Consider the following 13,110-nt stretch of genomic DNA (forward strand, 5'->3'; position numbering starts at 1 on the left):
GGTCTATTGCTAGGAAGTAAGACTTGGCCATTCAGCCCAGGTCTGCCAGACTTGCACATTTCAGATCTTCTGCTATATTGGTCTCTGTCACCTAAGAATAACTTCTGAAATCAGCCCCTCTCCTATACCAGTCACAATCACCTAATGACAACCAAGAACCTGTTTACAGCAACCTGGAATAAGGATAAATGAGAAGAAATTCTTTGAAAGAAACTTGGTCTGATATGCATCTAAGACTGGGCATCATGTCTCCATCACACCTTGCCATGTGGTTCTGTGTAGAGAGAGACAGGCTGACACAGAGACAGAGAACAAGAAAGGCTCTTATCTGGAGATGTCCATGACATCTTTCTGTCATGGTTTCTTTCCTTCTTCAAATATTAAGAATCTAACTCAGTAGATAGGTGTAGGGGTGTGATGAAATGGGTCCCTGCCTTTAGACGCATACATTGATAATAAGAGTCTATTGAGACAATCTGGTGGCTTTGTGCCTAGAATGCTTTGAACAGAGCCTATTGGGATTTAGGGTGATGGAGGTAGATTTGAAACATAAGTCAGTAAGAGTAAAGGTGATGTAGACAAAAACTATGATCAACTTTCAATGTATGGCCAACTCTAGATTAAAACATTTATACTCTGAACTCACCGGCTCAGCTAAGTCCTCAGAATGCAAGAAGATAGGAAGAGACTGTTCTCTCACTGGGTGGCAAGCATTCAGCCCTACTGGACAGAGAGTTACTCTTGCTTCCTCCACAGTAGGCCTGAGCCAGTTTTTCTGCTTTTCTCTCTGGCTGTCCTATGCAAAGGAGAGACTTAATAAGGAGGGTTCATCATTCTGATGCCTTTTGCATCTGTTATCTACGTACCTGGCAAGCAGCCCGGTGCAATGCTACGTTAGTAGGATCATTTCTCTGTGATAGGTTAGTTAACCGAGATTCAAAAGACAAAAAGAATATTTCCAGAGTCCCACAAAGCTGGCGAATGGCTTTTGGTACCTCCAACCTCAGACACAAATCTAGGGTGTTGTCTCTAAGAGTGCAAAGATACAGAAGGAACAAGGAGAGACAAGAAGGAAGAAAAAGAAAGAGAATAGAGCAGAGACTGGAAGGTTTCCGATGCTTCTTGGTTTTGTTTTTGGAGATTGTTTGTTTGTTTGTTTGTTTGTTTTCAATCCACTTCCAGGTGCAGACAGGCTTTGGCAGGCTGGGCTCTCACTTCTGGGGTTTCCAGACACATGATGTACTTCCTGACATTGTCACCATGGCTAAAGGGATTGGAAATGGCTTCCCCATGGCTGCAGTTGTGACCACTCCAGGTAGAATGTCCAGCACGCTCACACTCCTGGGCCCTTTGCACCATGCAATGGTAAAAAACATGGGTTTCAGTGTGCGGAGGCTAGAGGCAGTGGTGGAGACCACATGATATATTGTCTAACTGAATGAAAAAGATGTTGCCTGCCAGGCCATGTAGCAGAAGGAAGAGATGCACCCATTCCTATCTTGCTAGAGAGAAGACAACCTCTTCTATCACTGTAATTAAAGTCAGAGTTCTACCATACAGAAGAGAGTTAGGAAAGTGTGTTACAAAACAAAACCTTGAAACTTCCAAAAGAATCTTCTCTTGAAAAAGACTCTTCCATGGTCATTTGGTCTTCCCATGGTAATAACTATACATTCAAGGTCCAGATTTCTATGGTAGTGTCCCATCACCCAAACAATTAACTGCAATAAAAATCTCATTTATCCAGAACACTCTATGTGAGAAATTTTCAACCTATGCTTTTAATCCCATTGAGAATCATATCAAATATTGTGCATATCAAATATTTACATTATAATTTATAACAGTAGCAAAATTACAGTTATGAAGTAGTGAAGAAATATTTCTATGGTTGGTGGTCACCACAAATGAAGAACTGTATTAAAGGGTCACAGCACTGGGAAGGTTGAGAACAATTGCTCTATGAAATAAAGGTTAAAATTTAATTTTCTATTGCAGTGAGCCTTTGATGGGTATTATTTCTTGTAAACTATTGATTATTGAATATTATTTTATTTATATTTCCCCCCAATAATCATCACTTTTCTGAGCCATTAAAAAATTAAAATCTTTGTGTTATGTTTTCATTGAATACGCAAAGATACAAAAAACATAGCTATATATGGAAATGCAATAATGGAATTCATTACACTGTATAATTACTATATTTATTTAAAAGCAAAAAATGTATGATTATAGAAAGTAAAATACAATGAACTGTTCTTGACAGAATACAGAACTGTGCTAATGAATAGGTCCTATGAGTTCATTTCCATCCTTACTTCTGTCTTAATCTCAAGAGTAGAAATAAAAGGTGTGCTTAATTGAAGAGCTTATATAAAATCCTGCAGGTCAAGTTTTAAGGTGTTTTCTACTTCACATAATACATTGAGGATTGTATTATTACCTTCTCATTAAGTAAGGAAGCTGTCTTCCTTATCCGCTGTAGTAGGCAGCTCAGACTGACAAAGCACTATCTCATGAACCAACGGTATAAACAACAGATATTTCTCTTCCTACCAATGAGGAGGCTGTCAAGTTCAGAGTGCCAGCGCAGCTGGGTTCTCTTCTGCCCTTGCAGCTGCCCATCCTCTCATCAATTCTCCAAATGACCTTCCCTGTGTGTGCTTACTGGAGAGAGATGGAGAGCACTCTACAGTCTCTCATTGAGACAGACATTGTCCTGTGGAATACGAGCTCCGGTTTTGTAGTCCATTTCATTTTAATGACCCGCTTAAAGATTCAGTCTCCAAACATAGTCATGCTTGGCCCTAGCATTTAAACATACAGATTTTAAAGGGACACAATTCAGTCCATCGCTGTTAGATGAGTGAAGGAGGAAAATAATGGATGTCATTATAGACAAAAGTGCATGTAGCCCCAATGTAATGATGAGACACACGGAGTAAGAACCTGTCACCTTAACTGCCTTTATTTTCCAACCTTAGAAATTGCGAAGTCTTTGGCTAAACGTTTGCTTCACTTCAGCACATTTGGAGGAAATCCCCTGGCCTGCGCCATTGGATCTGCTGTGCTTGAGGTCGGTCCTATTTCTCAGATGAACTTCACTGACTGTCCCAACTATGTCTAAGCCATACACTTTATCAGAACTCTAGCACATTGCAGTGGTAAAGTACAAATAGAATTGGTAATTCACCAATTTAAATATTGTCTCCAGTTAATATTCTCTGTCTTTTAAAGATTACTTTGGGTGCTTGAAGTTCTGAATGAGAGGTAATATATAATCAACCTCACATGCATAGGCAATGTGAGAATCACCCTATGCAGGTGATAACACTACTTTTGTTGTTTTTCTTGTTAGTGTTTGATGTATCTGTCTGTTCACCATTTTAATTGTCACATGCCATGGTTGTTTTTCTTTCTTCTGTAGCCCTAAATGAAAGAACTATACATAAACAAGGTTTTAGCAGGTCATATTTGGGAAATTCGGCTACTCTGCGAAAACTGTTCAGCCCTATCATATCCCTTTAGCTTAATATTAGACAAGCTTATAACAAATTTTATTGTTTGAGAATTTCAAACATGCATAAAATGTGTTTTGATCAAATCCACCCCCTTTTTTCTCCATTTTAGTTATTTCCCTATAATCTCCCACAACTTTTTCTTCCCCACTCCATGGGCTACTTTTCTGACTCACTAAGTCTAAGACTTTCGTGATGTCTATATGTACATGGTTGTAGGGCCATGCACTGGATCATGGGTAGTCTCTCGGGGCTCACTTTTCTGAAGAAAACTGCCTCTCCCTCCCCAAGCAGCCTGCAGTTGCTAATAGCTCCTCAAATAGGAGTGGGACTTGTTGGGCTTCTCCTCCATCCATTCTTGGATTTTCACTGGCTCTGTCATATGCAGGTCTTGTGCATACAGTCTCAGCCAGTGTGAGTCCGAGTGTGCAATGGCACTGTCGTGGCCAGTAACTACTGCTACCTAGCAAACATGCTCCTTCTGGTCTTACAGCCATTTCATCCCCTGTTGCACAACGATCCCTTGAATCTTCAAGGGAACGGATGTGATACAGATGTCCCATTTAGAGCTGAGCACTCCACATTTCCTTATTCTCAATGTGTGGACCAATTATGGGCATTGATTGTCATTTACAACAGAAAAAGAGGCTTCTTTGATGAGGATTAAGAGCTATTCTTCACAGTCCCCAGGGGAGAACCAATTACTATTATTGTGATGAATCCACTTAGTAATAAAGTGTGATACATCCTTATCTTTAGTAATCCATTGTTATGTTGAAAAATAGGGTTTTTTGTTTTTTTGGTTTTTTTGTTTTGTTTTTTGGTTTGGTTTGGTTTGGTTTGGTTTTTTTGTAAAATGTCCTGGCCAAAATGTATAATGCCTTTTGCTTAAATAAGTACAACATGCTTCCAAAAGAACATCTAAAGAGTTTTTTAAGGTTCGGTTTATAAGCTGGGGTCAGGGGTCAGTGCAGATCCTTCTACTGTTTACACATTTGTGCCTCTTATTTTAAACTATGAACATGACTCACCTAGTAAGGAATGGAAAAATATTTTAGATATAAATAGGGAAATTGAAGCCACTATTGCTAATTAAATGCTTATTTTAAAGTATAATTAACTCAGGAAACATGAATGAGTGGGAAGAAATGTGACTTTATTTTTTGTTGTTGTTGATACCATCAGGTTTTTTTCCCCTTTTATTGATAATAGATTTTCTCCCTCAGATAATAACATTCTAATCATGTTTTTCCTCCTTCTACTCCTCCCTTTTCTGTCTTTCACAAGAAAACAAAAAGGCTTCTGAGGGATAATAATAAAATAAAATGCAATAAGATAAAACAATTGTTAACATATTGAAATAAGAAAAAAAAAACAGAAGAAAAAGAGCCTATGAAAAGGCACAAAAAATAGATATAGACAGAGACCCATTTGTTTGCATTTATAGAGGATAGATAGATAGATAGATAGATAGATAGATAGATAGATCAACTTCATTTCTGCAGGGTTCTCTGAGCCCTAAGAAGAAGACTTTGAAAGAGACATCTTGTTTAGGTATCTCACTTTCTGCCTTTCTGCATAATGTCTGACTATATGTAATAGATAGATAGATAGATAGATAGATAGATAGATAGATAGATAGATAGATAGATAGATAGATAGACAGACATAGATATACACACACATATATACATATATATTCATTCCCTAGGCTATCTAGTCTCAGGATCCTCATAACCAAAGCAGAGTCAGTATGAGTTTCATTTCTCGGAGTGGACCTTAGTCAAATCAGTATTGGTTGGTTGCTCCCACGAGTGTTGTACCACCATTGCACTAAGCATCTCTAGCAGGCAGGAAACCACTGGAAATCAAAGGGTTTGTGACTTGGTATTTACATTACTCCATTGGTAGCATACAGAGTATCTTTCTGTACCGAAGACTCCAGAATGTAGGGGTGAGGGTTCAGGTAGGCATCAGTTCAACTTCTCCATGTTTAGTGAGTTGTGTCGGTGTTGTCTTCAGCAATGGGATCTTGCTGTCAGTTTGTGGAGAGCAACTATTGTCTTGGCATCAGCCTGGGTTGTTGTTTGTTTTTATTACTATATGTAAACTACCACATGATTTTTACTACTATAGTTCTGTATTACTATGTGAAATCGGGGATGGTGATACCTCCAGTGGTTCTTTTATTATTCAAGATTTCAAGATTGTTTTAGCTATGCTGTGGTGTGTGTGTGTGTGTGTGTGTGTGTGTGTGTGTGTGTGTGTTATACAATTTGAGAATTGCCAACAACTCAATTACATGCAAGCCAATCCTGGTACTGGAAGCACCATTTGGTGACAAGAGATGACCATTTGGGACTATCTCTCCATTATTTTGGCAATTTCATGAAGATTGACTAAATTTTGTATATATTTTAGGAATCTTTCTAATGTGTTAGGTTCCATATTACCCCACAAATGGCCCTTAATTTTAGCTGTCTCTCCTGTATTCCCTCCCTCATCCTCCTCTTCCCTGACCTTGCCATTCCAGTCCACCACCACCCTCATCTATAGCTATCTAACCTATCTCCCTTTCCTAGGAAGATCTCTCTGTTCCTTCTCTCCTAGGTCCCTTACTATATACCTACCTTCTGTGCTTCTATGGATTATTTGGTTATCATTGATTTAATAGCTATTACCCACTTATAAGTGAATACATACCATATTTCTTTCTGGGTCTGGGTTAATATTTTCAAGTTCCATTCATTTGCCTGCAAATTTCATGATGTCATTATCTTAACCACTAAGTAATATTCAGTTATGTAAATGTACCACATTTTCTTTATCCATTCATCTCTTGAGGAACATCTAGGCTGTTTCCAATTTCTGGCTGTTGTGAATAGAGCAACAGTGAACATGGTTGAGCAAGTGTCTCTGTGGTAGAATGAACCATCCTTTGGGAATATGTCTAAGAGTGATATGGCTAGATCTTGGCTTGCAAGCACCACTTACAAATTAGCAATCGCAGTTTGATCCAGAAGAATCAAGGCCAATCAGCCCAAGTCCATCGAAGCAGCAAGACCCTGCTGGGCTATCATCATAAGTTTTTTGGATGTATTTTTCTCTACGAAATCACAATAATCAAAGAAGGCGAGACAAACCAAAGCCAGAACATCATCAGCGAAGACTAGTGTCAGCAAAGCCCAATAAGGACCAGCAAAGAATAGCAAAGCGAACCAATAGCAAAGCCCTTCTTCTTTTCCCAGCACTTCTGCCTCTGTCCACAAACTCTCTAAGTGTACAGCCAGCCAACTTTGCAATCTGCTCTAACTGAAGAGAATGTTCAGCTCCCCCCCCCCAAAAAATAAAACTTTTTAAAACTAGGACACATGAAAACTATGAAGCAAAACCAGAAATCTCCCTTAGAGAACAAGTCAGGAGACCACATGACTATAGAGAAAACACACCAAAAACTAATTCTAGACAGGTCCACATCCCCCTTTTCACGATTAACCCTTCCTTTCCACTATCTCTGGGGGGTGGTGAGCTAGAAGGGAGGTTAAAGCATTAAAAAGCGCTTATTACCATAGGTTTTAAAAAATTCTAAGCCTATGTAGTTTCTCAACCTGCTTCTCCAGCCAAAGTCCAACTTTTCTTTTCTTTTCTTTTCTTTTCTTTTTTTTTTTTTTTGTGCATTCTTTATTGACACTTGATTATATAAATGCAAGGGAACATACTGGGTAGACTCCTCCGGCACATCTGTTATGTAGTTCCTAGGGACTGACAATTCTTTTAAAGGACAGAGACTACTGGAGTGCAAGAGGCCAATCAGAGGTTGAGAGTCCTGAAGAACAAATAGGGTGTCATAGTCAAGTGGTCTACAAGCTGGCCTTGGAAGTTTTCTGTCAGCTTTTCAGTGTTAGGTCATCCAAACAAATTCAAATGAGATGGGGGGTTGGGGTGGACCAACTAGTCCCTAAAACATCACACAATTATTCTTAGCTAAGTACAGATGAAACTTGTATGTGTCTTTGATTCTTGAAAAATCAAAGATTCCTATAGCTGGTTGAGATGGTTCTCCAGGTAAAAGACATTTGCTGTGAAGCCTGTGCATCTCAGTTGGACCCCTCGTATCTGCACTGTGTAGAGAGAACTGACTCCCAAAGCTACTTTCTGCCCTCTGCATATGTCCCACACATGTACACAGAAACAAACAAACAAAACAAAAAAATTTAAGATTTTTTTTTTAAACAAAAAAATCACTATGAGTGGGAGTTAGGTGAAAATCTTTTTAATATCTCAGGTTTCCTAGCTGTGGATACACCTGTGGCTCGGCTAAGGGGTGCAGGGCCCCTATACTGGAGTGTTTGGACTGTGCAAACCTACATGTGGCCTAGGGAAGTCACTGTCTCCCACAGGAAAGGTGCCTGTGGGACTCCTCCCACAGTTCATTTGCTATTGTCTTCACAGTTCGCCAACACTCAGCAAAACCTGGAAAAATGAACTTCCACATTATGGAATATATATTGCTGACAGTTCTTAAAGCCTTGCTTGCCTCTACAGGTGAACAGGTTCAGGGAAATCCCCTTTACCAAGATGGTTTCATTCCTTACAGTAGATTTTTATTTGGTCCATGGTATGTCCACACCAGACCATCTTCTAGGTCCTGTTTATCAAGTGAAGTTACTGTAAAGACCATGGTATATATTTTATCTTTCTGGGCTTCTCTGTCAAACCTTCAACTTTTGCCTTGTAAAAGTATGTAGGGGCTGTCTCTCCACAGGTGATTGAAGAAGAAAATCTCCAGAGAAACAGTCAAGAAGTTGGCACCTACATGCTGCTGAAGTTTGCTAAGCTTCGGGACGAATTTGATATCGTTGGGGATGTCCGAGGCAAAGGCCTTATGGTGGGGATAGAGATGGTTCAAGACAAGGTAATGATCTGCTGTTGGTTGGGTGGCTGCCTGGGTCCAGTAGCAAGTAAAGGAGAAAGCTAACAGGGTCTAGCACTTACAGCACTTACAACTTATTTAAACTATAAATAGCTGTCAGTTATTATACATAATACACTACTTAGGTCCACAGAAAAGGTAGAAAGCCCTGAGGGGAAGCAAGCCAAGTGTACTGAGAAGAGCTCTCCTGAGCAGGATTGAGGTTTAGTCATCTACATCAAGGAAGCCAGACCTCGTGGTGATGTTTGCTATCTGTGAAGGGTAAAGGGGGAGACAAGGGGCAGCAAAAGCACCTAAGACTACTAAAGAAGATTGGCAAGGTTCCCAAGACAGCTACCTAAGGACCATTTTAAAAATACACATCCTAAGCCTTTTCCAAATATTCAAATTTTTCCGACTGTGGTAGGCCCATATTTTTGTGTATAAAAGGCCCCCAGGGAAGCATGCTTACACTATACTCAGAATTAAAATGAATTAACTAGAGGGAAATATTCATGTTCGTAGACTGGGAGTAGAGCTTTCATCCACAGAAAGGATGTAAACTCCAGCCCAATATCACCAACGTTAGAATAGCATGCCTGAGCCCTGCACAAAGGACCAACCTCAGGCCCTAGAATCTGACATGGCCTCTTAGCTCCCAGCTCTTACTGTTCCTGACCCTGAAGGGGTGGAGCCTTAGGAAAAGAGCAAATTCAACAAACATGGAAGATATTTGGCTCCACACCAGCTCCATGGCCATGCTGTAGCCCTGGAAACGCTTAGCTGCATGTGCCCTTACACAACTTCTGAGCCACTTGCTAGACTTTGGAATGGACTCTTCAGTTACACAGAGCATTGCAGAGTTGAAGAGGATTTCAACACAAACAAAGCAGATCTCTAACTAGCTATTAAAAGATCAGCCCCACCCCCACCTTCATGCCCACCCCCAACCCTGCCCAGAGTAGCCATTAGCAGAGCCAAGGTTCACTTACCCCGACTTGCATGGAATGCATGGATGGAATTTCACTTTGTCTTTGGGGATTTTTAGATGACATAGAATAAAGCAAATGTTTTCCATGCTCACCCCCACCCCGACCCCTCAAAACTCTCTGGTTCAGCAATTAACAATTTTGTTTCATTAGGGGGACATTGATTGCTTGAGTTTTGTTGTGGTTTTCCTCGGGTCTCCTGCCTTGTTAAATAATTTTTCTAACAATTCAAACACAAAATAGAAGACATTCCTTTTTTCTTTTTTTCTTTTTTTTTCTTTTTTAATGTATTCACAGATAAGCCGACAACCTCTTCCTAAAACAGAAGTCAATCAAATCCATGAGGACTGCAAAGACATGGGGCTCCTAGTGGGTAGAGGTGGTAATTTTTCTCAGGTAAGAGAATGGCTGCCTCTGAGCTAGAGTCTCCCTGATAGGGCACCTGGTTATGCTTCCTCCACATTATGATAATGCTTGCATGTAGTAAAAAGAAAGAGACAAAAGCTTGTAGCCACTAGAGGGGGATGTGGTAAAGTGATTCCATTATCCATGGTCTTGAAGGCAAAAGAGAGGCATAGAAAGGCCACACGAACTAACCAGACAATTCACAGCATGGGTGATAATAGAACCATGACACTCACATAACGTATACATATTACATACATATGTATTGTATTGAGTATTAATTACTTCTAACCCCTGAGAAAACAATGACAGTCATTCTTCACTCAGTCCTGAAGTCTGACTTTGTGAACCTGGTGTTTTCGTGGTCATTAGAGCATACAGCAATCTAAGATCCATGGCTGCCCTGTATGATCCTAGAAAGAGAGATCAAGGACCAGCCTCAAACATAGTCCCTGATGCAGAACTCAAGATCAGCCCCTCAGTGTCCTTCACCCTCCCCTAGAATAATCCAAAACAGAGCTCACCTTACCCCTTTCTGGAAGTTATGCTCACTCTATCAGGAGCCTGGTCTGACCCTAATGCTACAATAAGATGCTGCTGCTGTTACTGCTACTGCTGTTGTTTTTGTTGTTGCTACTGCTGCTGCTGTAGCACAATACAATCTGCCTCTAAATCTCATGTCATTCACCAGGGTGGGCTCAGGTATGGAAGTGACTTCTGCTCCCTGCAAATATTCTGTTTTCTTCCTCTTAATTTTTACCACTTCAAAAACCTTTTCTTTTATGAAACATGGTCATTGCACATATTTAGGGAGTGTGCCGTGATGTTTTGATGTGTGTACATTAGGATGTTCAAGAGATGATGCTGCCCCAGTACAGGGGAACGCCAGGGCCAAAAAAGGGGAGTGGGTGGGTAGGGGAGTGGGGGTTGGTGGCTATGGGGGACTTTTGGTATAGCATTGGAAATGTAAATGAGCTAAATACCTAATTAAAAATGGAAAAAAAAAAAGAGATGATGCTGCAATCAGGAGCACAAGTCCCTTCCGGTCCACTCCAGCACCGGGGTGCCTTACCCGCGGAGTCTCCGGACACCCGCAAGGACCCACACAGGATCCCCCACGAGATCCTAAGACCTCTGGTGAGTGGAACACAGGATCTGCTCCAATCCAATCGCACAGGACCTGAGACTGCATTAACTAGGGAAGCAGATAACCTGGCCTGATCAGGGGCACAAGTCCCTTCCAGTCCACTCCAGCACCGTGGTTCCTTGCGCGGGGAGTTTCCAGACACCCCCAAGGTCCTCACAGGACCCTCCAAGGGATCTTAAGACCTCTGGTGAGGGGAACACAACTTCTGCCAGGAGGCAGGTTCGAACACCAGATATCTGGGCACCTTCCCTGCAAGAAGAGAGCTTGCCTGCAGAGAATACTCTGACCACTGAAACTAAGGAGAGAGCTAGTCTCCCAGGTCTGCTGATGGAGGCTAACAGAGTCACCTGAGGAACAAGCTCTTACCAGAGACAACTATAACAACTAGCTTCAGAGACTATCAGATGGCAAAAGGCAAACATAAGAATCCTACTAACAGAAATCAAGATCACTCACCATCATCAGAAGGCAGCACTCTCACCCCACCTAGTCCTGGGCACCCCAACACACCCGAAAAGCAAGACCTGGATTTAAAAGCATATCTCATGATGATGGTAGAGGACATCAAGAAAGACTTTAATAACTCACTTAAAGAAATACAGGAGAACACAGCTAAACAGGTAGAAGACCTTAAAGAGGAAACACAAAAATTCCTTAAAGAATTGCAGGAAAACACGACCAAACAGGTGATGGAATTGAATAAAACCATCCAAGACATAAAAAGGGAAGTAGACACAATAAAGAAAACCCAAAGTGAGGCAACGCTGGAGATAGAAAACTTAGGAAAGAAATCTGGAACCATAGATGCGAGCATCAGCAACTGAATACAAGAGATGGAAGAGACAATCTCAGGTGCAGAAGATTCCATAGAGAACATCGGCACAACAATCAAAGAAAATACAAAATCAAAAAGATCCTAACTCAAAACATCCAGGAAATCCAGGACACAATGAGAAGACCAAACCTACGGATAATAGGAGTTGATGAGAATGAAGATTTTCAACTTAAAGGGCCAGCAAATATCTTCAACAAAATTATAGAAGAAAGCTTCCCAAACCTAAGGAATGACATGCCCATGAACATACAAGAAGCCTACAGAACTCCAAATAGACTGGACCAGAAAAGAAATTCCTCCTGACACATAATAATCAGAACAACAAATGCACTAAATAAAGAGAGAATATTAAAAGCAGTAAGGGAAAAGGTCAAGTAACATATAAAAGCAGGCCTATCAGAATTACACCAGACTTTTCACCAGAGACTATGAAAGCCAGAAGAGCCTGGACAGATGTTATACAGACACTAAGAGAACACAAATGCCAGCCCAGGCTACTATACCCGGCCAAACTCTCAATTACCATAGATGGAGAAACCAAAGTATTCCACGACAAAACCATATTCACACATTATCTTTCCATGAATCCAGCCTTTCAAAGGATAATAACAGAAAACAACCAATACAAGGACGGAAATCATGCCCTAGAAAAAGCAAGAAAGTAATCCCTCAACAAACCAAAAGGAAGACAGCCACAAGAACAGAATGCCAACTCTAACAAAAAAAATAAAAGGAAGCAACAATTACTTTTCCTTAATATTTCTTAATATCAATAGACTCAATTCCCCAATAAAAAGACATAGACTAACAGACTGGATACACAAACAGGACCCAACATTCTGCTGCTTACAGGAAACCCATCTGTAGAAGAATGTGAATTGATCCATTCCTATCTCCTTGTACTAAGGTCAAATCTAAGTGGATCAAGGAACTCCACATAAAACCAGAGACACTGAAACTTATAGAGGAGAAAGTGGGGAAAAGCCTCGAAGATATGGACACAGGGGGAAAATTCCTGAATAGAACAGCAATGGCTTGTGCTGTAAGATTGAGAATTGACAAATGGGACCTCATGAAACTAAAAAGCTTCTGCAAGGCAAAAGACACTGTCAATAAGACAAAAAGGCCACCAACAGATTGGGAAAAGATCTTTACCTATCCTAAATCAGATAGGGGACTAATATCCAATATATATAAAGAACTCAAGAAGGTGGACTCCAGTAAATCAAATAACCCCATTAAAAAATGGGGCTCAGAGCTAAACAAAGAATTCTCACCTGAGGAATGCACAATGGCTGAGA

General features: G+C 40.6%; 1 protein-coding gene across 5 annotated transcripts in view; it reads left to right on the forward strand.

The window, feature by feature from the left end:
* The window catches only part of Agxt2 (alanine-glyoxylate aminotransferase 2), a 51,643-nt gene that overhangs the window by 32,212 nt on the left and 6,321 nt on the right, over positions 1–13,110 (forward strand). For all 5 annotated transcript variants that reach the window (XM_006520069.4, NM_001310735.1, NM_001310736.1 and 2 more), the window contains exons 10-13: positions 1,183–1,315; positions 2,988–3,079; positions 8,287–8,436; positions 9,720–9,818. In XM_006520069.4, the coding sequence (XP_006520132.1) occupies positions 1,183–1,315; positions 2,988–3,079; positions 8,287–8,436; positions 9,720–9,818 (474 nt within the window). The remainder of the gene's footprint in view (positions 1–1,182; positions 1,316–2,987; positions 3,080–8,286; positions 8,437–9,719; positions 9,819–13,110) is intronic.

Source organism: Mus musculus, chromosome 15 (assembly GCF_000001635.26).
Source record: "Mus musculus strain C57BL/6J chromosome 15, GRCm38.p6 C57BL/6J".
Classification (NCBI taxonomy): domain Eukaryota; kingdom Metazoa; phylum Chordata; class Mammalia; order Rodentia; family Muridae; genus Mus; species Mus musculus.